The following is a 26,258-nucleotide window of genomic DNA, read 5'->3' as shown; positions in this document are numbered from 1 at the left end:
GAGCCTGCTTTGGATTCTGTGTCTCCGTCTCTCTCTGTCCCTCCCCCGATTGTGCCAGCACTTGCTCACTCACTCTCTCTCTCTCTCTCTCTCTCTCAAAATAAATAAATAAATATTAAACGAAATTTTAAAAAAAGGGAGTCACTTGACTCAATTATTTACAACATTTGTAACAAAGGCATCTAGTAATTCCATTATTCAAAGGGTACACAGCAAAGCACCAAGAAAAAAATACCATGAAGCTGCCACCCCTGGCAAAATAATCACATTCAACTACTTCACACAAAAAGTACATCCAGGAAATACAAGGAAATGATTAAGTCTCATTGGAGTTTCAATGAGAAACATTAAAAATACCACTTTTCCCCCTGGATTCAGTAAATCTGAAACAACAAAAACAAAACTCCTACATGAATAGCAAGGATGCAACAAAGAAACAGCACCTGTGTATCATGAGAGTGTAAGCTGGTATAAATAACCCTTTAGAAAAGGAATTCAGTGAAAATTAAAAAAAAAAAATCCATACTCTTATTACACTAGATATCGACATCTACTATAAAAAAAATCAAACTATAAAAAATTGTACATGCATGAAACTGTTTAATGTACTGTTATTTTTAGAAACTTCAAATCTGGGGAAAAAATGAAAATTTCCGAAATTAAATGAATAACTGATTTACTCAGTAAAATATTTATTCCAACATGAAAAATAATTATTATGAAATTTACATTCATGAAAAAAGATAATAATAGGTACATGTGAAGGGTGAGAAGGCAGGAGACAAAATTAGTATCATAAGCATTTAAAGTTTTGGCATTTAATAAAAATTCTTACCTTTGTAATATAAAACTTTTTTAAGCCATCCAAAAATGATGTAAAAATAGAGGAAACCTGAGGTTTAAGAGCATGACCTAAGAAGAGAAAAGTTCATATTTTAAATTAATAGCAAATTCTGTTTTTCAGAAGATTAAGAGGCTAGTGTAATTTAGTATCCTAAAAAAAGTGAATGTTTCATGACTCCAAATTTTTAAAATCTTCCTATGTTTTATGTATAACATACTGATATTAAGATTTACATCTTTCATCTTTATCTTCTTTCAAAAGTCACAACTATTTGTTTATTAAACCTCTCATTTCTTTTTGAACTCAAATTACCACATGTAATTAATACTACATATAGTTTAGGTTATCTTTCAGTGGTATAGTTTATACATAGTAAAATCACTTCATTAATTTTTATTTCATTAAGAACACCCAATGGTGGCTGGTTTTACTTTTTTTTTTTTTAATTATGCAGAAACCATTCAGAACTATAACCAAATATGGAGTCAATGCCAAGTTTAAGGTTGTTTCTTAATTAATTCCTAATTCTTCCAGAATTCTTGGCATAAAACTAGTAATTGCTTCCTTAATCACACCCAGAGAGTTAAAATTGCCAGAATAACATAAACGGTGTCTCAGAGTCTGTTAAATTAACATCTTTGCCTGCGGATTGAGTTTAATTGAGTGAAAGTCTTTTACTGTTTTCTCATTGTTTTCAGAGCAACTTCTTAACTCCCGTGACTGTTAGGTTTAAGAGTCAGATACATCTGGCTTTAGTGCTATAAGGCCAATTCAGAAAAATGGGGCATACCATTTATATAGAATTTTTATAAAGAATTTTAAAGTCTCTAGTAAATCTGAAATTATCTCCAAGTAAAAAGTTTATTTTTTTAATAAGCTTTAAGATTTGGGGATTTTGTTTGTTTTTAAAGTATAGATCTGTTCTTTAAGATTGGTGCAAATAGCAAACTAGTTTCTTTGGGGGTGAGAGGGTAGATTTCTAGGGGGAAAAGACTATGATTTGTATGTAGTCTTTTTTCCCCCCCATTCTTTTTTTTTTTAAGTTAGATTCTGAATCTGTAATACTTATTGCATTTTTACTGACTACAACAGGAAACTGTGTGATATAAAAGACCAAGTAACATAAGTCTTAACCAGAGATTAAGAGTTAGATATCCATGTTATAACTGAACAAAACAAAAAACAAAAGACAAATGAAGGCCAGATTAGATAGAGATCAACCCAGAAATCTTTTTGAGTACCTGGATCACAAGCAAGATGTTTGGAAAATTTTTTTCTTTTACTGTAATCTGTCAAAAAATGCTTTCCCAACATAATCAGTGCCTTAAGAGATACCATTTCTAACAAGTATAAAGTTAGAAATAACATATCAAAATATTCACTTCCTGTCCTAAATAGAATTCATCTACTTAAACAACTGGAAATACATAAACATAAATGTATGAGTGTGTGAGTTGTGTTCTTGCAAGAAATTGATCCACAATTGATCCTTCTGATCCACACATCTTTACACCATGTATGAGGACTCCGAATGTTACTACACTGATGTGGAATAGTCCTTAAGGGTAAATGTTCGTAACACATGGAAATTCATTTGCACAATTTCCATTAACACTAGTGGGACTTAGTCACCTGTATCCCAAATATGGAGTTGACACATTAGCTCTGAAGAACAATTATTATAAAAGCGATACTAACTTTAAGTGGGTCAGCATTAGTATTAACCTAAGGGAATATTATCTTTTACTTATTAAATTAACATTGTCTTTCAAATTAATTACGTTCTAAATATATTCTGACTACTGTGTTTTATTTTTTATAGTAAATGAAGGAACTAAGTTTTCAGATTTACTAAACAGTATGATTAGTAAATGCTGTGTTGTTACAGTGTTAATTTTAAAATTTTAAATTATTGGGGTGCCTGGTGGCTCAGTCCGTTGAGCGGCCGTTCAGCTCAGGTCATGATCTCACAGTTTGTGAGTTTGAGCCCTGCGTCGGGCTCTGTGCTGACAGCTCAGAGCCTGGAGCTTGTTTTGGATTCTGTGTCTCCCTCTCTGACCAATCCCCCGCTCAACACTCTGTGTCTCTCTCTCTCAAAAATAAACATTAAAAAAAATTTTTTTAATTTAAATTATTTAATAAATATCTACATTTCAAAGAAATGATCTCAAACAGTGGCAAAAGTTTTGGGCCTTGGAGTCCGACAGATTTGGGTTCAACTCCTGCTCTACCACATATGACCTGTGGGCTGAAATATCTAGCCTTTGAGTCATCTCTAAACTGAGAATATTACTTTTAGGGACAGCTGTAAGGAGTATTTGATAAATTGTGCTATTGACATTGTGCTTAGGACTACACTATGTGCTCTCCAAGATTTATTCATCCTCTTTGGCTAAGTAGATGATTAAGTCAATCAACATGTCAGTACCTGTCATATGACAGGTGCAGGGGATATAAAAATGAATAAAAAACATCCCCTAAATTTGACAAAATTTAGTGTTTCAGAGGAAATTCTACAGATCATTTCAATATACTCAATGATACCTATCACTTCAATACACTGAAAACAAATCATTTCAGTATAATGAACTAAGGGTTGTGTCAAGAGGTAGGAATGAAATTTAAAATATTAACATCTAATAATAAGGCTTGTGATTTGTTAAGGAGTATGGTACAAACACTGCCAATAAGCCATATGGCTGGTACAAAGTCCTGGACATCCCTTGCTGTGTTTAGCTGCGTGATCACGGAGCCATGGCAAGATATGTAGATGGCAAGGCTTCAACAGGTAGTGAGAAATCAAAAAGGTTATAGATAGCTGAGAAGCAGGAACAGATCTGTCTTTCCAAAGAATCACTTTGGCGGCGGAAAGGAGACAAGGGTGGAAGGAGACAAAAGATATAGTCAAGATGGAGAGGGTAGAGCCTACCTTAGAGCATGTTCCTAGATACAGCAATGAGAATGTGGAACAGGGATGAGAGATAGCCAGAAGGACATTTTCTTTAAACCTTCATCTTAAATTGCTATATATCCCAATTATAAATAAAATCTAGTCAAATTATAGTTAATTTTACAAAGGTGTTTATTACTATAACTCACTATAATAATAGCATATAAATGGGTAAAATAATTATTAATCAGATACATGGCTCTCTTAAGACCTAGATCTCTAAATGCAGGCCAAAACACAGAAGGCTTGATTTCCATGTGATTTAACTATTTAATTATTTAAAGGATGTACTTATCTTAAACTTTTACCAGTAGTATAGTATTTTGAAAATAATTTACTTAAAGAAATAACAGCTATGACTTAAAAGAATCAAATTTTAAAACTAACTCTTGATATATTATGAACATGACTTCCATAAGCTTCTTTAAAAAAATTATTTTTTCCCGTTTATTTATTTTTGAGAGAGACAGAGTGTGAGAGGGGGAGGGGCAGAGAGAGAGGCAGACACAGAATCCGAAGCAGGCTCCAGGCTCTGAGCTGTCAGCACAGAGGCCAATCTGGAGTTTGAACTCACAAGGCGTGAGATCACAACCTGAGCCGAAGTTGGAACGCTTAATCAACTGAGTCACCCAAGCACCCCTGACTTCTTTCAGCTTCTATACTATATAATCACTCTTCCCTAAATTAAAACCTAAACTACTCTTAAATAGAACAAACAAAAGTCTGCCTATCTTAGCCATTAGTGTTTACTATTGAGCAATCATTCCTATAATTTCAGGGACTGTTCTGAAGATACTTAAATTCTATAAACGTAAGTTCCAAACTCAATTTCAGCATATGGAAAAAAATGTAAAAGCAATAAAATGAGAATTGAAAAGATGATAAACAGAGTCAGAAAGTTTAATACTTTAACGCAAAAAGGGGGAAAAAGAAACATGGTTACCTGCTACTCAATTCTCTACCTGAATATTCTAACAGTACCTTAAAAACAACCCATTGTAATGTCTTTTCCCCCAAATCATCATCTCTCTCCTAGACTGTTCATCAGTCCACCCAGTCAGTCAAATCAGCAATCTTGGAGTTGCCCTCAACCCTTCCGTTTATTGAACCTTCCACATCTAGTTGGCAAACTGAGCTCTGGGAAATCTATGCCTTACTCTCTATCTCCATCGCTGCTTCCTTGATCAAGGCCCCCAAAATTGGCCTCTTGAACCATTTCCACTCCTCTTCCCCGTCTGCACCATTCTACTCCACCCTGCATAATGCTAGCAGAATGGAGCATTCTCAGATGTAAATCCCTTTGCTGACATGGTAAAATCCAAATCGATCCTGCAAAGCCCTACTCCACCCATCCAGCTTCATCTCTTGTAACAACTCTCACCCACCCTCTATTTGAGCCACATCGAACTACTTGAAGTACAAAGATGCCACTGAGGTCTCACAATTTCATATTTTTTTCCGGATGAGTGAACAAATTTGGTAGGAGGGAAGAGGAAAACATCCCAAGCAAACTTCTATTCCCCTTAAGATTTAATGTAAGCATTACCCTCCTTTAAGAAGCCTTTCCTAGGGGAGCCTGAGTGGCTCAGTCGGTTAAGCATCCAACTATAGCCCAGGTCATGATCTCGTGGTTTATGAGTTCGAGCCCTGCATCAGGCTCTGTGCTAACAGCTCAGAGCCCGGAGCCTGCTTCAGATTCTGTGTCTCCCTCTCTCTGCCCCTCTCCCACTTGCACTCTGTCTCTCTCTATCTTAAAAAATAAACATTAAAAAAAAAAAAAAAAAAAAAAAGCACCTTTCCTGAATCCCCATATTGTCATCCAGCAAAATCCAGCAGGTTCAACCATTCCTTCATTTGCACCCAGGGTATCCAGTGCACTCTTCTTTCATAGCATCTCTAACAATCCTGCACTCATTCATTTCTGTAATTGTCTGTCACCATTAGACTAAGGGCTTCCTGAAGGACAGGAACTATGACATTCATCTTCCTAGCTCTGTATTCAGTACTCTTCCTGGCATGTAACAGCTGTTTCACAAATTTTGGGGCTTCATGAGCAGATTTTAAAATGACCATTCCTTACTTACCAAACTGAAACTGTTGGTTGTCCATGAGGCGAATAGATGCAGGAGCACATCTCTATTTTAAAAAGAAAAAATGTGATACAAATTTAATACTGTAAAGAAGCTACACAGGTAGAATGTAAATGCCATCTTTCTGTATGTGACATCAAGAGCTTAGTTCCTAAGAATATATACAGTAAACAAATCTTAACTTTTTATACAATTTTAAGATGATAAAACATCACTGACTTCTATAAAATATTTGGAAGAGAAATCTATATATATAATACACACACACGTATGTTGCCAGATCTTTGTCAGCAACAAGATCTTCTCAATGCCTAGCAAAGATCTATGGAAATACCTAAAAGAAATATTGGGCCTTGAAGTAGATTATTTTAGAACAAAGTAGAAATTTCAAAGACTACAATCAACATTATACCATTTGTGAATTATAATGTATCTTCAGATTCTTATATACTTTTAAAATGAAGAAGATGATGGTAGAATTTTTCTGAGCAAAAACACCTCAAAAAATTATCTGTGATGTCTTCATACATAACTCTAAGAACTGTTGTTTTCCTTTTATCCCTTTCAATAATCCATTTTAAAAAGAAAAACTATCAGTGACCAGAATTCTAAAATCTTTCAAGGCATGAAAATAGCAACAAAATTCTGAAGGGTAACATTATGTATCTAGAACTGCACCAGTGTTAAATTTAATCTAGTCACCACACTAAAAGCTGCAAGGAAAGAAAAATGAGAACAGATAGTCATATAAATTTTGTATGCTGAAATACTACAATACAAACACTAGCAAGATTTAAGTTAGCTACAGCTTTTCCATAGTATTAAAGTGAGCTGCACCCTAACGACAATTTTATTTTCTATGCAAATTTTTAACATGGTTAAACTTCTACCAAGAGGTTGCTTTCACATGACAAAATTTTGACTGTCATAAACTTTTTAAACATTTATCTTCTGCTAATAACATTTATAAATAAAATTTGTATCCATACAACATTAAGATATATGCAGATCATTCAAAAGAACAAAACTTAACACATAACTGCGCATTACAACATTTTTGCTATCATTTACTTTTAATTGAACAAATAATTTTATAAAACCACTCACAATACACATTTTATTTCATCCAACAAAATAACTGAGTAGATTCTTATTTTGAGCACTACACAATTTACTCACCTTTGGTACTAAAGGTGGTATTATTCAATCTATATTTTAAAAAGTCACTGCCAAATCTAAAGAAAACAGTATTAGGTAATTTTACATATATACCATAACAATAACCTATTGCCTTACTTTTATAGAATCTTGTGATGTCCAGGTTGTTTTCACATCTCTAATATAAGAAATAACCCATCAGGGTAGCAGAACTGGTGTTATCCCCATTTTTCAGATGAGGACATAAGAACCAGAGAGATTAAAAGACTCGTCTGAGGTCATATGACTGTTAAGCACACAAACTAGGACCAAAATATCTTGACTGCTGGATGAGGAATATTTCAAATAGACCACAAAGCTTCCCAAAAAATCACCTAACACACACATACATACATCACACACACACAACACAAAGAGCTTTAAAGTCATACCTGAAACAAAAATTACATGAAAACTATGTGTTATACAGTTATTATACACACACACACACACACACACACACACACACACACACACACAACCTGAGTAATTTCAAATCTTGGTATAAGGGTATCTTTGTAATTAGGCTGTGCTTCTAAAAGCCAAACCAGTTTCCAAAATACTACAGAAAAATCAATTTTCGTAAAATGCTCTTATTCAAACAGGCGTATCAACTTCTAATAACACATATGATGCCTAATTAGACCAAGTTTCTTTTCTGCATGAAATAAACAGTATCATATTACATACATATTTATATGTTTTGGCTTAAGCACACCAGTAACATACGCGAAAGAATTCAGAGCCCTTCTGTCATTCTTAGAAAAAAACAAAAAACAAAAAACGAAACTTTTTTTTTAAGATTTTATTTTTAAGTTCTCTATACCTAATGTCGAGCTTGAACTCACAATCCTCACTCTACTGACTGAGCCAGCCAAGCACCTACCCTCCCCAAAAACAACTTTTAAACTTGTACCAACAACTTGTAAATTCCATCTCCTACCGTCACCTAGTTTCTACTACCCCTGTACCTATATTAAGTGTTATTAGGGAAAACATTCAGCACAGAGACACATATATCAGAAAATGGGGGAAAGTATGTTTAGTACAATAAATCTGTAGTGGAAATCAATCTCTGAAACAACTAAAATACAATCAATATGCAGGCCTTGATAAAAACTTGGTTTGAAAAGACTATCCATAAAATACATCTTGGGTAACTGAAATGATCTGTTTATAGAATGAACACTGGATGTCATTAAAGAAATTACTGTTGATTTTCTTTGACATGATAATAGTATTGTGGCTGTGAAGAAAAACACCTTTATTTTTAGGAGATGTATGTTTAAATACTTAGAGATCAAGTGCCATGATGTCTGCAACTTAATTTTAAACGGCCCAGAAAACACATACAGAAACATTTAAAACAAACATAAGAAAAAGTCAATTGTTGAATATACAAGATAAACATACAAGTGATCGCCATCCTCTTCTTTCAAAGTTTCTGTATGCTTAAAACTTTCAAATTAAAAAGTTGGAAAAATAAGTAAGGAAGCTTCAGGACACTTGGTACACATAACAACCAATATTCAATAATATTGAATATGATTTTAACTTGACAGCTGAGTCATATAAAGCTGAGTCAGTCATGGACTATTCCTATTTGTACTGAGGCAGAGTAGATGGTTACAGACACTTATCAAATGAGAATAACTACTAACACTTATCAAAAAAGAATAAAAAGCTAAAGAGAATTTGTTGTATGTAGATAATAAATATTAGTTTTCAATACTGGCTTTTTAAAAATGATCAAAATGAAACCACAGCTTTATTAAGTCTCATGTTTTAATAGTGTCATTTTTTAAAAAGTCAGTAAATGAGTATTTTAGTTATCATCACAAGTAAATTCTCATAAGTAAAGCACCCAAATTAAAAAACAGCATTTAGATTGTTTTATGATCCTCTGGCCATTGATTATTTGCAAATCACTGTGCATCATTCTAAAAAAAAAAAAAGCAGAAAAGTCTCTTAGAATTTTATATGAAAACTTGCCAGTATCACTAATTGTAAGTTCCTATAATCGAAAGACCAAAATAATGTTTCTATTCTTAAAAAACAACATTCAATCTGGGTAACACTACCTATGGTTAAGACTACATTATGTTTCAATTGCTATGAAACTAATTTGAAAACCTAAAAATATTTCCTTTAAAAGTTAGAGACATCACAAATTCGGAGAATTTGAGCTCTAAATTCACTCCCATGCTTTTCAATTATACTGAGTACTCCATAGATGAAGAAAGGGGGAAAAGGGTTCTTGAGTTAAAGTGACCCCTAGTGGTATGGGACCAGAAATAACCTGAGAGAGAATAGTTTTACCAAGTAATTTTTTTGGTGGGTTAATAATACATTCAGGGAATTTAAGGAACATCACACAAAAACTGTTTACTCAAAATGGAGTTAATAAAATAACTGATTTATTTCCTACTATGATAAATTTATTTTTACTAGAATATCTGATGTCATCTGACGTGTACCCAAGTATACTTTATATACAATAAGTAGTCTGAAAAGAGATGAGAAATTCATTATGGACCTTAAGGAAATATCAATTATTTTTGTTTTACCCAAGCAAAGAAGAAATAAATAATCACATTGACCTCAAAGCACTAGTACGAGACTGACTAAGTCAAACTGCTGACAATTTCTTCCCTTTAATGATGTTACAACCAGGAATTTAATATATAAACCTGAAAGGTAAATAACAACCACTCTCATTAGTCTTATTTAATTCTGAGTACAATTCTCTTTACTAACAACTTAAAAAAAGCAACAGATCTCTCAATCTAACCATTTTCTCCAAAAAAAAAAAAAAAGTCCCTATAAGAAACACATCAAAAGATTTCTGCAAAATCTGTTTTTATGGAACTAATTCGTATTTCTTTCTTATCACAGAGAAAACCAGAACTTGCACTGTAGATGTGACACATTATTTGTGAGGGTTTCCCTTAGTTTACTAAATACTAGCAAAAGAAATTCGATATTAACATATCTCAAAAGGCATCAGGATTTCTACTATTCCAACTTCATAAACATAAAATATAAGCAGTGAATGGTAGTCCTGTATCTTTGGTGCCTTGTTTAACACCTTTGAATTGAAAAGGCTTGTTTCTTCAAGAAGTAAATCACACATTCAGTGTAGACTCTAGAACGGCCCAAACTCCTAAACCTTGAGTCTATTTTGGAGATAGTCTAGTAACCTCACACTATATCAGAAGCCAAAGCTCCAATACCAAACTCCTTGTACCTAGCCATACAAAAGTTTAAACATATAAAATTTATCATGATATGCAACATCTGTAGTGATTACTAGAAGACAGGAATCATGTCTATTTAACTTACACAATATCCAATATACTTTATTGAATATAAAGTTAAGAGCACACTATCTCACATACGGATAAACAAAAAAATGTTTAAAAAAGGATATGTGAAAAGAATTCTGCTAACTGCAAATTTCTATATATAAAAACTTAAAATGTAGACAGATAATTGGTTCTTCCTCAGAGCTGGTACCACAGATAAAATCAGACAGTATTTAAGGCTATTCGTATAACTGGTTAGTCCTACTGGAAGTCACATACTGGCTTACAGCTACATATTATACAGTAGATATTTCCCTCCATTTATATAAGGGAAGAGCCAATAATGCCAAACGGTCTCTGGTTCATCATTTTCATTTTTCACTTTGTACATGTATAATGACTTGTTCTGAGTAGCTCCTGCTTAAAAGCGTGTCTTGTAACTGTCCTCAAGTTTAACACATTCTGCTGGATCACATAGTAAAGAATCCAATTAATCAAACTTTTGGCTAGGGGCTAGGTTATTTTCTCTGCCTCAGAGGGAGAAAAGCATCACACACACACACACACACACACACACACACACACACACACGTGCATGCACACACATAATGATTTAAAATAACAATGCCTTTTTCTACACATGACAAATTATTATTTCCAAGAATTACCACTGAATATAAAGCAGTTTTAATTATTTTATAATGTAATTGCTAAACCTAACTCCTTTCAACTTATTTCAACCCCTCCAGGATAAGTCAAGTTTAAGACAGAACAATTCAGAATTGAGACATAATAGTCTGAGGTGTCAAATATGAACTATGTATTTCTTTCCAAATTATGGTCTAAACTCTCTAGAAAAAACAACAACACCCTATAAGTTTAAAACTGTTTAAAATAAAAGTGATGGTAGGTAGAATGGGCCACACCTTGCCAAAAGACAGGGAGAGAAAAACCTCCCTTTTCAATCTGTAATTCTACAAACCTAGTGCTGATACTGAGAAAGACAGTTTTCGGAGGAATGCATACGGAAATGTGCCACACGTACAGTGTTTCCTCTTAATGGAACATATGGTCCTCCCTCAATACTACAGGGCATAACTCTTAAGTTTTTACTGGGAAGGGAAAATCCCAGACTTCAAAAACTGCTCAATTTGAGCAGGGTTATTTCAACCCTTTTTCCCTTAAAACTTTATAAAGATATCATTGTTATTTCTAAACAAACAATAAGAGAATAAAATATACCTGAAACTGATATTCTGATTAAAAAACACTATTTCCTCTCACCTGAGAGGCTACAGTAAGAAATCTATTTTCTCAAAGTCTTAAAAATCACTTACTTACCCATCTACTGAGTTAAGTTGGAGATTATACTGGACTGCCATTTATAAGATAGAATCACATTAATCTTCTACTAAATCTTCCTTTCTAGCTCCTCACAAGGCAGTGAAGTATTGAAAGAGGACAATCCTCACGTGGACAAAGATTAGATGAGAGACCTTAGTAGAATCCTTCTGCTGTCAGTATAAAGTTGCTTAATTTATTTCCTTCAGTAAGAATAGTGATGAAAATATACAAAGAGCCCACTTTGCTATTTGTAAACAATCATGTATACTCCTTTCCCAAAGATACATATCCAAAATACAGTTCCCCATTTCAAAAGCAACTTGAGTCTGAAAATACCGTAAAAATGGAAGTGCTATGAAATGACAGTGAGGAATTACAACCAGCCAACTCATTATTCAATCAAGAATTTGGCACAATCATAAACCATGTATCATCTATTTTAATGGATCTTAATTCTCTTCCTATCAGCTGAAATTCCAAATTGCAAATTGAACAACTAGTGCCAAAATCTGATCATTTTCTCAATTTTTCTGCCTGAGAATACTGTTACAAAGCAGGGCAGCACACGTCGTTTCATTCTTGACATATGAGATTTGTACATTCTGTAAACTAATATGTAAATGTCTCTAAGCCATAATACAAGCATTTGCCCATTTCCAGGGCAGGTAAACATTCATAATTATCTATCTGTGCAGAAGTAAAATATATATGTTCCTCAAACAGTGGAATATCTCCAAATCACAGTAACTATTCTTAGCAATTGTTTCATTCATACAAGTAATATTTGAAAATAAAATAGTATCTATCTAGGCTTTTTAATCAGTTTCAAGAAAGACAAACTTTCTAGTCACGTGGTATGTATGCCTTTAAAAACTGTCTATTACCAAGTACACAGGACCAATTTATTAAAAATATAGATTAGAGGGGAGCTTTCCTTTAAGGTCTTTAACCACAGGGTAGCACTTTCTATCAGCTATCACCTTTGTTTATTCCAAACTATATACCCAATACAGTTTTGTGTAGTCAATTTCGATTACAGTCACTGGTGAACATCCAAAGAATTTTTTAAAACGAGTAAAAGCGCAATTTTTACTGACTTATGCAAAGATGAAGGAAAATTTCACCCCCTGCTTTTCATTAGCACAAGTAGTTCTCTATTACTTTCTATCAGGGGCATATATTAAATTGTAACAAAAACTGCATCAGATTATAGCAACTATGTTTAAATCCAATATTTCCATTTTAATAAAATTATAAATTTAGGAGTCTGATACATTTGTACATCATTTCTCATTAATGAAACCTAAGATATATTTACATATTTACAATGCAGAAAAGAGGAAAGCATAAATATGTCTACCTTTACTTCCAAGATCACCTAGCAACATTTTTTCACAAGTCTACTAAATCTGTGTTCTACAGAGTGGAGAGCTTGTGAAGGGGCAGATTTGACCAACATAGACTGAATGTGACCTCATCAAAGATCTTTTGTTGAAGATACATACAAATCAGATAGTTTTATCGATTCTGTAATTATTTTTAAAAATCCAATGTGGCATTCTTGCTTATTTTGCCATAAAATATGGAGACAGCAATAGCCAATTAAAAAGATGTCATATTCAAAACCTGAAAAAGAGAGATACTACGAACTATAAATTTTATGATAAAGCTTTTTTGGGGAGGGGAAATAATCAAGCTTAACAAAGACAGAAACAAAAGTACTTAACACCAAGAATAAATTATAATACAAGGTGAAAACACTTAAAAAAATCATTAAGGGAGATTGAAATTGATAAGAAAATATAATCTAATAATGGGAAATGTTTGGTTTGTTTTGATTTTTAATTGGTGAACTTACTTACAGTAATTTTCTAAACAAAGCAAAACAAACAAACAAAAAACAACATGAAAACTTAGCTTTCTATTCTTCTAGGTTTTAACTCACAGGCAAAACCATAACACTTTGCAATTAGTTCTTTTATTCCTTAACATCTAGGCTATCTTAAATTTGAAATTGTCTTCCTTTGCCTTTAAATGTGGAAGGTTTTAGTGACAAGTATCAGGACACGCTTGAACTTTACTACTCAGTGCTCAGATATCATGTCAGAATAACAAATAGTATTTACTCCTGAAACTTATTTCCACTTCTCCTTTATTCAGTAGTCCTGCTTTTAAATATAATATTTAATATTACATTAAATATATGAAGTATATTGATATTTAATATGTAATGTATATTACATATTTATATATTAAAATAATATTTAAATATTATATCATCTCATTATTTTAGCAAATAGCATAATACTTAACTATATATTCTAGCACCCTAACCATAACATAATATCCCCAAGGTTCTAGGAATTAGGAGCTCTTCTTGTAAAAGTTTCAACTATTAACATTTGTTTTTGCTTTACCACCACCAAACTAACCTGCCAGTAGTTTAAGAATGTTCATTCTAGGACTATACTTCTTTTTTAAATTATTCTCCCACCCAGCAGGAAGACAATCAAGACTAAGGGGCCTATGGTTAAATCTTAATGCAGGAAGCAATTTAACTGATAAGTAACTGAAGCTACCTGGAAATTATAGAAATTATCCTTGTCAACTGTTAGATTAAATGACCATATAGCTGAACCTCCTCAAAGCAGAAAACTAACGGAAAAAATGAATGTCTCAGAAAGCAAAACTGAATATATGAAAGAAAGAACCCTAAAAATGGTAAATATGTGAGTAACTGTGAAATATTTTTGCTTATTTTAAATTTCTTTAAGGCATTTATATCGTAGAATGGTGGGAAGATAAGACTCTTGACCACTTTCCATTTCCGTACTTGAAAGAGTCCACAATGAATATGGAGTATTTGCTGGATATCATTCCTTTGCCTCAGCAGATCCTCGCTTCACTCTGCTCATGATATACCTGGAGGCTGACCTATATGGGTCAGGCTGGAAAGGTCCCTTGCCTCAAGATTCTAGTTGCATATAGCTGATGGGAAGTACTAAAGAACTCCAGGAGTTTGGAGAAAGCAAGAAGAAACAGGCTGCAGTATACTCCCTTGATTTCCTCCCCACTGTGAAATGCTGAAATGAGAATTTTTCACAAACCATTGTAGTTCAAATAATGAACCAAATACCTGAAGAAATGCAAGAATTTCTACACTGATACACAGAATACAGAAATAAAATTACTTGACACGACCTAGTCTTTTAAAAATCCTTAATATTATATCTTTTTTTTAAATAAGGGAACAGAAAATGGGAATTCTTCTTAACTTATAGCTAAATATATGATGTTATATTATGTTATTTAACTTAAGCTATAGCCTAGGTACTATTATAAAACAAAGTAGGGTCTAGTAGTAGCATATTCTAAGTATTGATAAAGTTTGATTACCTATATTTAATTTCTATATTTTTGATCACTGACAATCAGCCATTTATTTTAATTTCAATAAATGTCTTAGTTTAAGAAAAATTATATATTACTTCAAATTAATCACAAAATATCTTACCTAAAAAAAATTTAAGAAAACATAACATTCATTAAAGGCAGAGTCATTCAAAGCCATCAACCCAAGTATATACCTTACCTTGGCTTAAAATCACACAGCACTCTTTAAACCAAGAAATAAAGAAATAGCAACTGCACTTACAGGGATGATTTTACATTACCTTTTCATACAGAACTGGGGAAAAACCACATATATAACACAACTAAATATGAAGATTATATGTGACATACAAAATCAGTTACGCAGAATTTTTAAACTATAAATATATATGGGTGGGTTTTTGTTCTTTTTTGTTTGTTTGTTTTTACCTGTTTTGCAATTTCTCTTAAACAGGCTACTCCTTGTTCAAAATTAGGGAAAGCTACTGAGCCATACTTTTGGTATTCAGGGATTGGTCTGATTTTTATTGTAGCTTCTGTTATCACACCAAGAGTTCCTGAAAAAGAAGGGGGAATAATCCAATATATCACATGCCAATTTTCTAAGTCATATTTAAATCTATTTTATCTATTTATTCTATTAATTTATTCTATTCATATTTAAATCTATTTAATCTATTCTATGTGGGGAATAATGGCTACTCAAGTCTTTTTAGAAAAACAAACATTTTATAATTTCTGAAAAAAGTTTTTGGAATACATTTTTCTTATGTTATATATAAATACTTTAAGACATTTTTAAGGTAACCCTTCTCCAAGGTTACTTTTAAATCATTTGAAAAGCATTACAACCTACTAAAAGAAAACAAATTTAAAAACAACAGGTTTTTATATCTCATATACATTCAGACAAAAGTATATTTTGATATTTGTGCCTACTTTTACTGTGAGAACAATTTACTGGGGCAAAAAGAAACCTCTATGAGAATTTAAAATGATAGAAGAAATTAGAGGGACTATTATTACCTTGCCTTTTTTCCTAAGAATTCATACAATGACAAAGGCAACACTGGGATGCCCTTGTAAAACAGAAAACAAAAAACAAAACAAAAAGAAAAAAAAAAACCAGATATTTCAGAGACAAAATAGTTACTATAAATATCTAGCACAAGAGAACCACTAGTGAAACAAATGCTCTTTTCTTTATTACAGAGAGGAGAGATAAATCAAAGAGGAAAATAGCAAGTTAAATATAAACTATATTCTACATGATTTAAATAACTATGCTAAAATATTTGAAGAGACATGGTTAAAAATTATTATATTCACAATGTCACACTTTTCAAATCAGTGATTTCTGATGTACAAATGTTAGAAATTATTAACACTAGCAGTAAATTTTCGGAGAATCACAAAAAAAGAATAAAGAGGGAAATCTTTGAATTGGAGAAAATGACAACACTAGAAATAAATAAATAAATAAATAAATAAATAAATAGTATCACAAAAAAAGCGTTCAATAAATTTATAATATACTCAAAATGTCAGTATAGAATACAAGATAGAAAACTATGAAACTTTTTACTATGTAAAAAGTAAATTACATTAGATCACAATATGTTCCTCACATATACAAATGACTGCCTATGGAGATAGCAAATATGACCCCATTATGACTTGTAAAATTACAGAAACTCTGCAAGTTTGGCCTGATTAGTATTTGAATAAAAAGTAGATATATCTTGTAAATTTTAAAAGATAACAAGTGACTAGACTTTATCTTTTATTTTAGCATCTTTATTGAGATATAATTCATAGACCATAAAATTCACCCATTTAAAGTGTAAAACTCAATGTTTTTCAGTATATGCATAGATATATGCAACTATCATTAAATCTAAGTTTAGAACATCTTCCTCACCCCAAAAAAGAAACCCCATATCCATGAAACAGTCATTCTCCATCACCCCCCCATCCCCACATACATACTCAGCCCTAGACAACCGCTAACTTCTATAAATTTGTCTATTCTGAATATTTCATATAAATGGAATTTTACAATATGTGTTTTTTTGTGACTGGCTTCACTTAGATAATGTTTTCAAGGTTTATCCCTGTTATAACATGTATTAGTACTTCATTTTTTTTAAATTATGAACTATTACTCCAATGTATACAGAACTCATTTTGTTTACCCATTCGTTAGTTGATGGGCATTTGGGTTTCCACATTTTTTTTTTTTTTACTAGCTTGTCAATGTAATATAAAATGATACTACTCAGGAAGAGTTAAGATGAAAAAAAAAAAAGAGAGATGCAGAGGGCAAAGTATGGTGAAAGGGGCTGAGTTTCCATGCCCTTTCCAGATGCACCACCCTCCCAGCACTTCCATGTGTTAACCAACATGGAAGCTCTCCAAAACCTGCATTTTAGTGATTTTTATGAAAGCTTCATCACAGAGGCATGACTGATTGAACCACTAATTCAATGTTCAGTCCCTCTCCCCTCCCAGAGCTGAAAGTTCCATAGGTTTCCACATTTTGGCTGCTATAAATAATGCTACTGTGAATATATATACAAATCTACACACAAATTTTTGTGTGGATGTATGTTTTCTTTTCTCTGAAATATATACGTGAAGACTTTTTTCATTTCAGAAAAACCTGTGATCCTTTTCCATATAACAACACTGCCCTCATCTACCTTTTCCTAAAGTTACATTCCAGGCACATACCACCAAGATGTGGGAGAAGTGGGGAAGAGATTGGCTCACTTCTAGTACCCAACCTTAGCTGGTGGGGCAGAGGCTCTACTTGGAGTGTTACACTAATACTGGGATCCCAATCACCCTTGGCCTGGCTTGCAAAGAGTTGGTATCTTGCCAGGAGAAGCAAACCAAGAAGATGTGTTTTCCTTCTCTCTTCTCCCTAGCACTGAGCTACTAAAGCAGGGATGTCCTCAGAGAAAAGCATGCCATTGCTCTGCTGCTCCTCTCTCCTCCCTTCGCCTCCAGGATCAAGGCTCAGAGATTTTACAGGGGTGGAGGAGGGAGGGGGTGAGGGAACACAAACCAAAAAATAGCTCCTAATCTCTTTCCAAAGAAAATTACTTTGTTTGCAACACAGCATGAAGAAGTTCAAGCCTAAAACACTCTCAAAACAGTGGAGGATTTGGTAAAAGGCAACTGGGAGGACATAGGTTAATTTCTTGAAAATAAAGGCAATATTGTAGGCCAGTTAATTTGCCTGTATAGAAACAGTGGGAAGGACCCCAACCATTCTCAGAAAAGACTCTCAAACACTAATCTCAGGAACTATCCCTGCTAAGGGATACACTTTAAAATGGGTGAATTTTATGGTATGTGAACTGTATTTCAATAAAGCTATTTTAAAATAACCATTATAACTTAATTCTCCAAATGAATTACAAATGAAACTTCAGAGTTATTTCCTTAAATAAGGAACTAACCATCATGCATTTTACAAATAGAAAAATTTTAAGAAATAGATATCTTAGACTATAGAAAGAGTCTAAGAGAACTTCTAAACCTTTGCCAAAGAGGCAAAAGGCTGACAGGTAAACCATTAATACTATGCTGTCTCCTCATCCACCAGCACAGAATTTTCTATCATACCTGTTCTTTCTTACCAATACAAGTAGTACTACTTTAATTTTTAATGTTGCTAATCTTCCTACTACTACAGTGACACCATCACTAAACTTATTTGTAATTCTTTCAACTCTTTTCAACATTTTTAGAAGCTTCTATAGCCTTGGAACTAACATCTGATGTTAAAAGTTCTTTCTACAAATAAATTGAAATTTGACAGGCATGTACTCCTAAACACAGGAATCATCTCCTCTATTTAGTCTGACCACAGATTACAGAAAACCTTAATAAATACTTGCTGAAATTCAACAGTCACCAGATTGAAATTCATTAAGGAAAAGGTCAATATAAGCCTTGACTGTAGACAGGAAAACATCTATTTAAAACTAAACTCCAAGTTCCCAGGTTTTTGTGAAATATTTCCTTAACATCTGACAAGTGAAGCCATTTGAAAATATTTCTTTGAATTATAGAATATAATCTAAACATAACCTAAATATGACCCAGGAAAAAAAGCCAGAAACCATTTAAATGCCAATTAATGAGGGTCTGGTTAAATACATCGGTATACATTCAAGTAGCTGTCAAAAAGAATGAAGTGGCTCTAAATGTAATGATACTTACATGGACTCAGCTTTATAAAATGAAGTGTAAAGCAAAGAGTAGTAAACTCCTGTTTGTGTTTTTAAAACTGCATACATATATACTGATATACAGCAGTTAAGTGTTTACTCTGAACAAGGGAGATGCTTGGAAGACAGGGATAGAAGGCAGATTTTCCCTTGTACATCCTTCAGTACCTTTTGAATTTTGTACATTTGTCCATATTTTAATTTTGTACATGTGATTATTCAAAAAGTTGATTTTAAAATATATATGCCTTTACATTAGCAAACTTCCTTTAAAATTCTAATTCTACATCAAAATTCTAAGGTAACAGTGAAAAGTGACTATGCCTTAAACCCCTATATACCTGTACTGCCTCGTATGTAGTAGAGCAGGCACTCTGAAGTAGTAAAATCCACCATAACATTATAAGTTAGGTTAAAAAAGATGAAAATCAGTAAAATGAGACTGCATTATTGTAAGGTTAGTGAAATGCCTAAGGTGAGTCTCTGCAACTATCTAGCTATCAGCTCTACAGGGGGTCCCACTGTGAAAGCAAAATCATCCAGGTCTCAAACACAGTTTGAAGGAGGGCAGCTTCCATTCAGATTTACATTCAAATTAGCCCATCACAAATGGATATATCTAAATTCACTTAATCAAAAGGCTCATTTCTGTTCTGTTTTATTGTATTTATTGATTCTTTTGTTTTGGGAGTATTGTCAACAGAGTGATATAAAAGACTTGGACTACTTATCACTTGATTATATGTACATTATACCACTTTATACACTTCATATTTTATATCTACTTAGTATTATTACTTATAGATAACTCCATGGCAAGATGACATTATAGAGGCTTATATATCATTCACTTTTCTTTCTCTTTTATCCAAAATATGTTGCAATAAATTTAAATATCTTCTGTTTTATAATTTTCAAATGTAATGTTTGTTCTCAAGAAAACTAAGAGCTTCAATTGCTACTTGATATAAAATGCAAGTATTTGGTTAAAGTAAATACAACCTTTTGTAATTTGAAAATATACTTTCTGGTAACTTCAGGACTAAGAAAATGGCAGTCATTTGATTCTGAAACTTCTCCCCTCTCTACTCCCCCCCCCCCAAAAAAAAACCCATAAAAATCAACAAGTAAAACAAAACCACAAATAATGCTGAAATAAAACCTTCTTTTTTTTTTTTTTTGGCTCTCGATCATTTTTTTTTTAATATATGAAATTTATTGTCAAACTGGTTTCCATACAACACCCAGTGCTCATCCCAAAAGATGCCCTCTTCAATACCCATCACCTCCCTCCCACCCCCCATCAGCCCTCAGTTTGTTCTCAGTTTTTTTTTTTAACGTTTATTTATTTTTGAGACAGAGAGAGAGAGAGCATGAACGGGGGAGGGTCTGAGAGAGGGAGACACAGAATCTGAGACAGGCTCCAGGCTCTCAGCTGTCAGCACAGAGCCTGACGTGGGGCTCGAACTCACGGACTGCGAAATCATGACCTGAGCCAAAGTTGGCCGCTTAACTGACTGAGCCACCCAGGCGCCCCTGTTCTCAGTTTTTAAGAGTTTCTTATGCTTTGGCTCTCTCCCACTCTAACCTCTCTCTCTCTCTCTTTTTTTTTTTCCCTTCCCCTCCCCCATGGGTTCCTGTTAAGTTTCTCAGGATCCACATGAGAGTGAAAACATATGGTATCTGTCTTTCTCTGTATAGCTTGAAATAAAACCTTCAATACTACTAGGAGACAAAAAACACTCTGACCTTCACATTACCTGTGAAGTAGAAATAAAGCGAAAAAATTCCAAAAGACCTTCTACGGCCTTCTACTTGCTGCAAGTTTGTAAGGGTAGAAAATAATGGGAGGCTTACCTGAAGAAAGCATAGACAGAATCACAGAAAGCAAAAGTGCAACAATAATGCCAAAATGCTATACAGGCCCTGGCTATGGAGAGGGGATTGAAAATGGGAGGAACCAGAAATGGCAGTCTTAGAGAAGCAAGGGGAGCATGATATTCAGAGAAGTGTGCTATTCCTTGGAGAAAAGGTAATGAAGGGAAAGTATAATAGAAAAAATTAAAGATCCTATAGAAATAAGAGAGAAAGAAGACGTGCCATCACGCCTTCTCCCACCAACAATACCACCATCCAAAAACAAATAGCACAAAAGAGAGTAGGAGTGACAGAAAAGGACATTTCCAAACTAGGAACCCTTTCTAAGTAATAAATAGCAACAGAAAAAAAGCACGCCAAATCCACAAAAACTACTGCAGTAAGTCAGAAAATATAAATAAAAGCTTTTCTGCTAATAAAAAGTCTCTCCCCTAAACCAACCACGATCCTGAAGAAAAAAAAACCGTAAAACAACATTTCAAACTGAATTAAGTACTGTCAAGCAAGCATTTGGGGATATTAAAAACAATACTTGAATCAGAAATACAACATTAAAGGGGCGCCTACATGGCTCACTCAGTTAAGTATACAACTCTTGATTTCGGCTCAGGACTTGATCTAAAGTTCATGAGATCAAGCCCCATGTTGGGCTCTGCATTGAGGACGCAGAGCCTGTTTGAGATTCTCTCTCTCCCTGTCTCTGTCCCTCCCCTGCTCGTGCACGTGCATGCTCTCTCTCTCAAAATAATATACTTAAAAAAACACAAACACTAAAAACATAAATGGACAAAAAGCAAGAAGCAATGAAATAAGAGATGACCGATCTCAGGAAAGAAATAGAACAGCAGCAACAACAACACAAAACATATAAAAAATGAAGGCTAAGTTATAAGATATTCAAAGGAGAACAGAGAATAGATTCAAATGAAAACTTAATAAAGGGCATTGGAGAAAAGCAAGAAAATAACCAAGAGAAAGAAAATGAAATAAAAAGTTGAAAAAAAGGTCAGAGAAATAGGGGCTGAAATAGAACTTGTATCCCTAAAGAAGAAAAATCAAAACACTGGGAGAAAACCCCTAATCACTGACACTACAATATAAAAAAACCTTTCCAAAATAGAAGAAGACCTAAATATAAACACAGAAAGGGTCCAATGGGTACCACGCAAAACAACCTAGGACAATCAACTCTGATCTATAAAAGTAGTAAACTTCAATAATAAAGAACAAAATCCTCAGGACACCCAGGCAAAAAAAAAAAAGGAAAGAAGCTACAAGGCAAAAGAGCTAGCATTAGATTTCTTTAAAACAACATATAAAACCAGGCAGCACTGGAGCAGCATTTTTAAGAAACAAGGAAAGAAAGTGCAACCCATGGATGTTATATCCACCCAAGCTGTCCTGCTGGTATCCAGGTCAGAGGAAAACAGTTTAAAACATTCTAGAACTCATGAGATACACAATGTGCCCTTCTGGAGGAATCTAGTAAAGGGTTAGCTTTATTTAACCAAAAGGTGACTAGTAAAATTACATAAAAAGACCGATAGTAAGCATTTTACTTATTTCAACACAGAGCAAAGGCTAAAACAAGGGTGCGTCATGGGTTAAAAAATACAAATGTACTTTTAACCATTTTCCAAATAAAAGAGCAAGCTATTTGAAGTTACTAGTCAATTCCATACATCAGAAAAAAAAATGCAAAGCACTTCAGATGCTTTGACTATTTATTATAATTTTCATTATATTGATCACATTCTAGCATCTAAAATGGGAAGAAGCTGCTTGTTGAAAAAAATCATTATGAAAAATTCGTAACTCAAAACAAGACAAAAACGTTAAATTTAACATGGTTAGTCACATGTACAACTTAGTAGGATCAGGAAAATACATTTTTGAACGATAATACTTTCAAGGCTGTCATCACATGATTTAACTGTAGCAAGAAAAAATGTTTCCAAAGCTTGAGGAAAAGCTTATGACACCCTTAAGGCAGCAGGTTATTATTTAGATAGTTCACGATAGCAGATGAAAATACATATTATAAAAGAATTTGAACTTGTGATGAGCACTGGGTGATACAAAGAAGTGTTGAATCACTATATTGTACACCTGAAACTAATGTTATACTGTATGTTAACTAACTGGAATTTAAATAAAAAGATTAAAAAGATAAAATTCAAAAATAAATAAATAAATAAATAAAACTTAAAAAAAAATGATTTCGCATAAATTTACTTTCCCAATCATGCTGTCTCCTGGCCTATATTAAGATGACTCTATATCCACATACAAACAGAGATGGAGATTAGGGACTATAAATACATTGGAAAGATCACTGATGCCAAAGTAACACACAGCAACAATAGTAATAAATTTAACATCTGTTGAGTACTTACTAAATGCTTATAGACTGCTTATCATAATCTCATTTAATCCTCACAAAAAGCTTATGAAGATGGATTCTTTTATTATCCCCATTTTATAGCTGAGGACACTAGCATAAAGAATTACCTAACTGACACAAAGTCATAGAAATGTAAGTGGTGGAACCAGGACTGAAATCCAGATCTGAAAGATTTCATGTTATGCTCTTAGATCAGTATGGCATTTTACATGTATATTTATAATAAGATCTCATTTAAATACAGTAATTTACCCTGCATATATGTTTAATAAATCATATTTTTTATCTTACTTTATTATTAGTTTACCTTCCTTAAATTCATACGATAATTTACTATTGAGAGAGGTAGTCCAGTCCTTTAGATCCAGTTTAAACTATTTTAAAAGGCATGAAAGACCAAATTATCTCTCCAGCCACCCTATAATCCTTTCCACTCTACCCCTAGACCTGCTGCCTACTCCACCCTACAGTTGGATCTTATGTTCCAGTTATATTGAAAAATTCACAGCTTCACAAGGCAGACATAGCTTGTTCTCACTTTTAAGTCTGCCATGCAGTTCTCTCTGTAGGCAACTCCCTCCCCACCTTATTCCCTCAACTCCTTATCAACCTTCAAGGACCGCTTTAGGTAAGGCCCCTCTGGAGAGGTCTTCTTAAGCACCCATCAATGCAAACTTTGTCTATATTTCTCCTATATTTACTTCTATCATACAATTTATCATACTGTATTATAAAGGTCAATTATTACCTGTGTCCTTTAGTGTGCCAGCATAATACCTAGCAACCAAAATTTTTAAAATACTAAGTGATGGAAGAAAAACAAAATGTTTGATATGGTTACCTGAAAAGATAATATATATGTATAAAGTTGACTCCAATTGCATCAACAGTATAATTAATAACAATCACTTTTGGTGCCTGGATGGCTCAGTCGGTTAAGATCATAACCATGATCTCATGGTTCGTGGGATGGAGTCCTGCATCGGGCTCTGTGCTGTCAGCGCTTGGGATTCTCTCTCTCCCTCTTTCTCTGTCCCTCCCTGCTCACTCTAGCTCACTCTCTCTCAAAAATAAACATTAAAAAAAATTATCCAAAAATATTTTTAAAAATACCTATCAGTTTTAATACCTATTTGTTATTCAATTTGACACCTGATAGCAAAAAGTTACATATTTTAGTTAACTTTTAGATGTGTTAGTATGAAAAGTTGTAGAATATTTATCAAAGAATTGTATTATTTTAAGAGAATTTAACATTTTTTATTAAAAATGTAGTTCTATTGTTTCATAGAAGAGTATACTTATCAGAAAAGGAATGAGAGTAAACTGTTGAGACATCTTGACAAAGGTTTATCATTATTATGAAAAAAATATCTAAGCTGTACCACTGGTCATCAAATCAATGGTGACCTCTACCATGTCACTGAGACACAGTTTAATTTTTTCCCTCTTTGATATTACTATCAAAAGATAAAATTTATGCCCTTTCACCTTAGTTTATTATAATTGCTCTCATATCCATGAATAAGCTAAATGTTTTGAAAGTCTATCTTTTTTTTTTAGCTTGTACCACCTTCTAAATTAGTAATGAGTTCTTCCATTAATTTAGAAATACTAGTTTTATCTTATTTCTCCGAATTTAAGGGATATCCCTCTCTACCATTCTACAAATTGAAAAATAAAGACTATGTTCATCTTATCCATAAAATTCACCACATAACAGTTAGTTTGCAATATAGAAGGAAGGTTAGTTTCTTCCTGATCAGTACAGGAATGAAATGTTTTGTATAAGATAAAGAACTACATTCTAGTTCACCCAGCATTAAGTAACCAAGCAAAGAATACTAGTTAAGTAGTAAAAACAAAAACAAACAAAAAAAACAAGTTTTAAAAGATATGTAAATCAACAGAATTGTAAATTCCACTTCTTCAAAGAATCAAATAGCAAGTAACAAAAGATACAACTATAGAAAGACAAGACACTAACACAATACTTTCTCAGTCCCTTCCCCCCTGATAATTCAGACAAGAATAGAGAATAATATAAAATTTTAAAGCAAACTATTTTAAATCTTAACAGCTACTCTTCCTAAAATCATGGACTGAAACGTCTAAAATAAAAATAAAATACCAAAAAGACTAAGTTATCTCTAAAACTATAAAAAACCAAAATGTAAAAGGATGTTTAATAAGATGTTCTCATAATAAAAACTACTATGAAGTACTAAATTAAAGTAATAAAACTAAAAAAAAATCACCTTTACATACATAAAACACGCCTTTCTTTCAAAGATCTTATATCACAATATCACAGATTTTCACAAAACTAGTCACTAACCTCTATTTTTTCATAATAAATTTAGTTATATTTACCTTCAGATCCCATGATGAAGTGATGGATATCAGGGCCTGTTGACATACGAGGTCCTTGACAGCTTTTTTCTATTATACCTCTAGGTGTTACCATTTTTATATGAACCACCTGTTTAATACAATGCACGATATAAATTCTACATATTTGTCAGTGAATGGTGTGTGTGTGTATACACACGTCCATATATATTTAAAAAAAACTCTACTTCTAAAAACATTGGATTAAGTGATAAATGATG

The 26,258-nt window shown here is 33.0% G+C and overlaps 1 protein-coding gene across 1 annotated transcript in view; it reads right to left on the bottom strand.

The window, feature by feature from the left end:
- Positions 1 to 26,258, bottom strand: part of AGPS (alkylglycerone phosphate synthase) — a 148,803-nt gene that overhangs the window by 39,592 nt on the left and 82,953 nt on the right. Inside the window, exons 10-13 of the mRNA XM_007083917.3 lie at positions 26,020 to 26,128; positions 15,553 to 15,680; positions 5,879 to 5,930; positions 836 to 912 (exon numbers count right to left, since the gene is read on the bottom strand). Coding sequence (XP_007083979.3) covers positions 836 to 912; positions 5,879 to 5,930; positions 15,553 to 15,680; positions 26,020 to 26,128 — 366 coding nt within the window. The remainder of the gene's footprint in view (positions 1 to 835; positions 913 to 5,878; positions 5,931 to 15,552; positions 15,681 to 26,019; positions 26,129 to 26,258) is intronic.

This window comes from Panthera tigris, chromosome C1, assembly GCF_018350195.1.
Source record: "Panthera tigris isolate Pti1 chromosome C1, P.tigris_Pti1_mat1.1, whole genome shotgun sequence".
Taxonomy (NCBI): Eukaryota; Metazoa; Chordata; class Mammalia; order Carnivora; family Felidae; genus Panthera; species Panthera tigris.
This window is presented reverse-complemented; position numbering and strand designations above follow the sequence as displayed.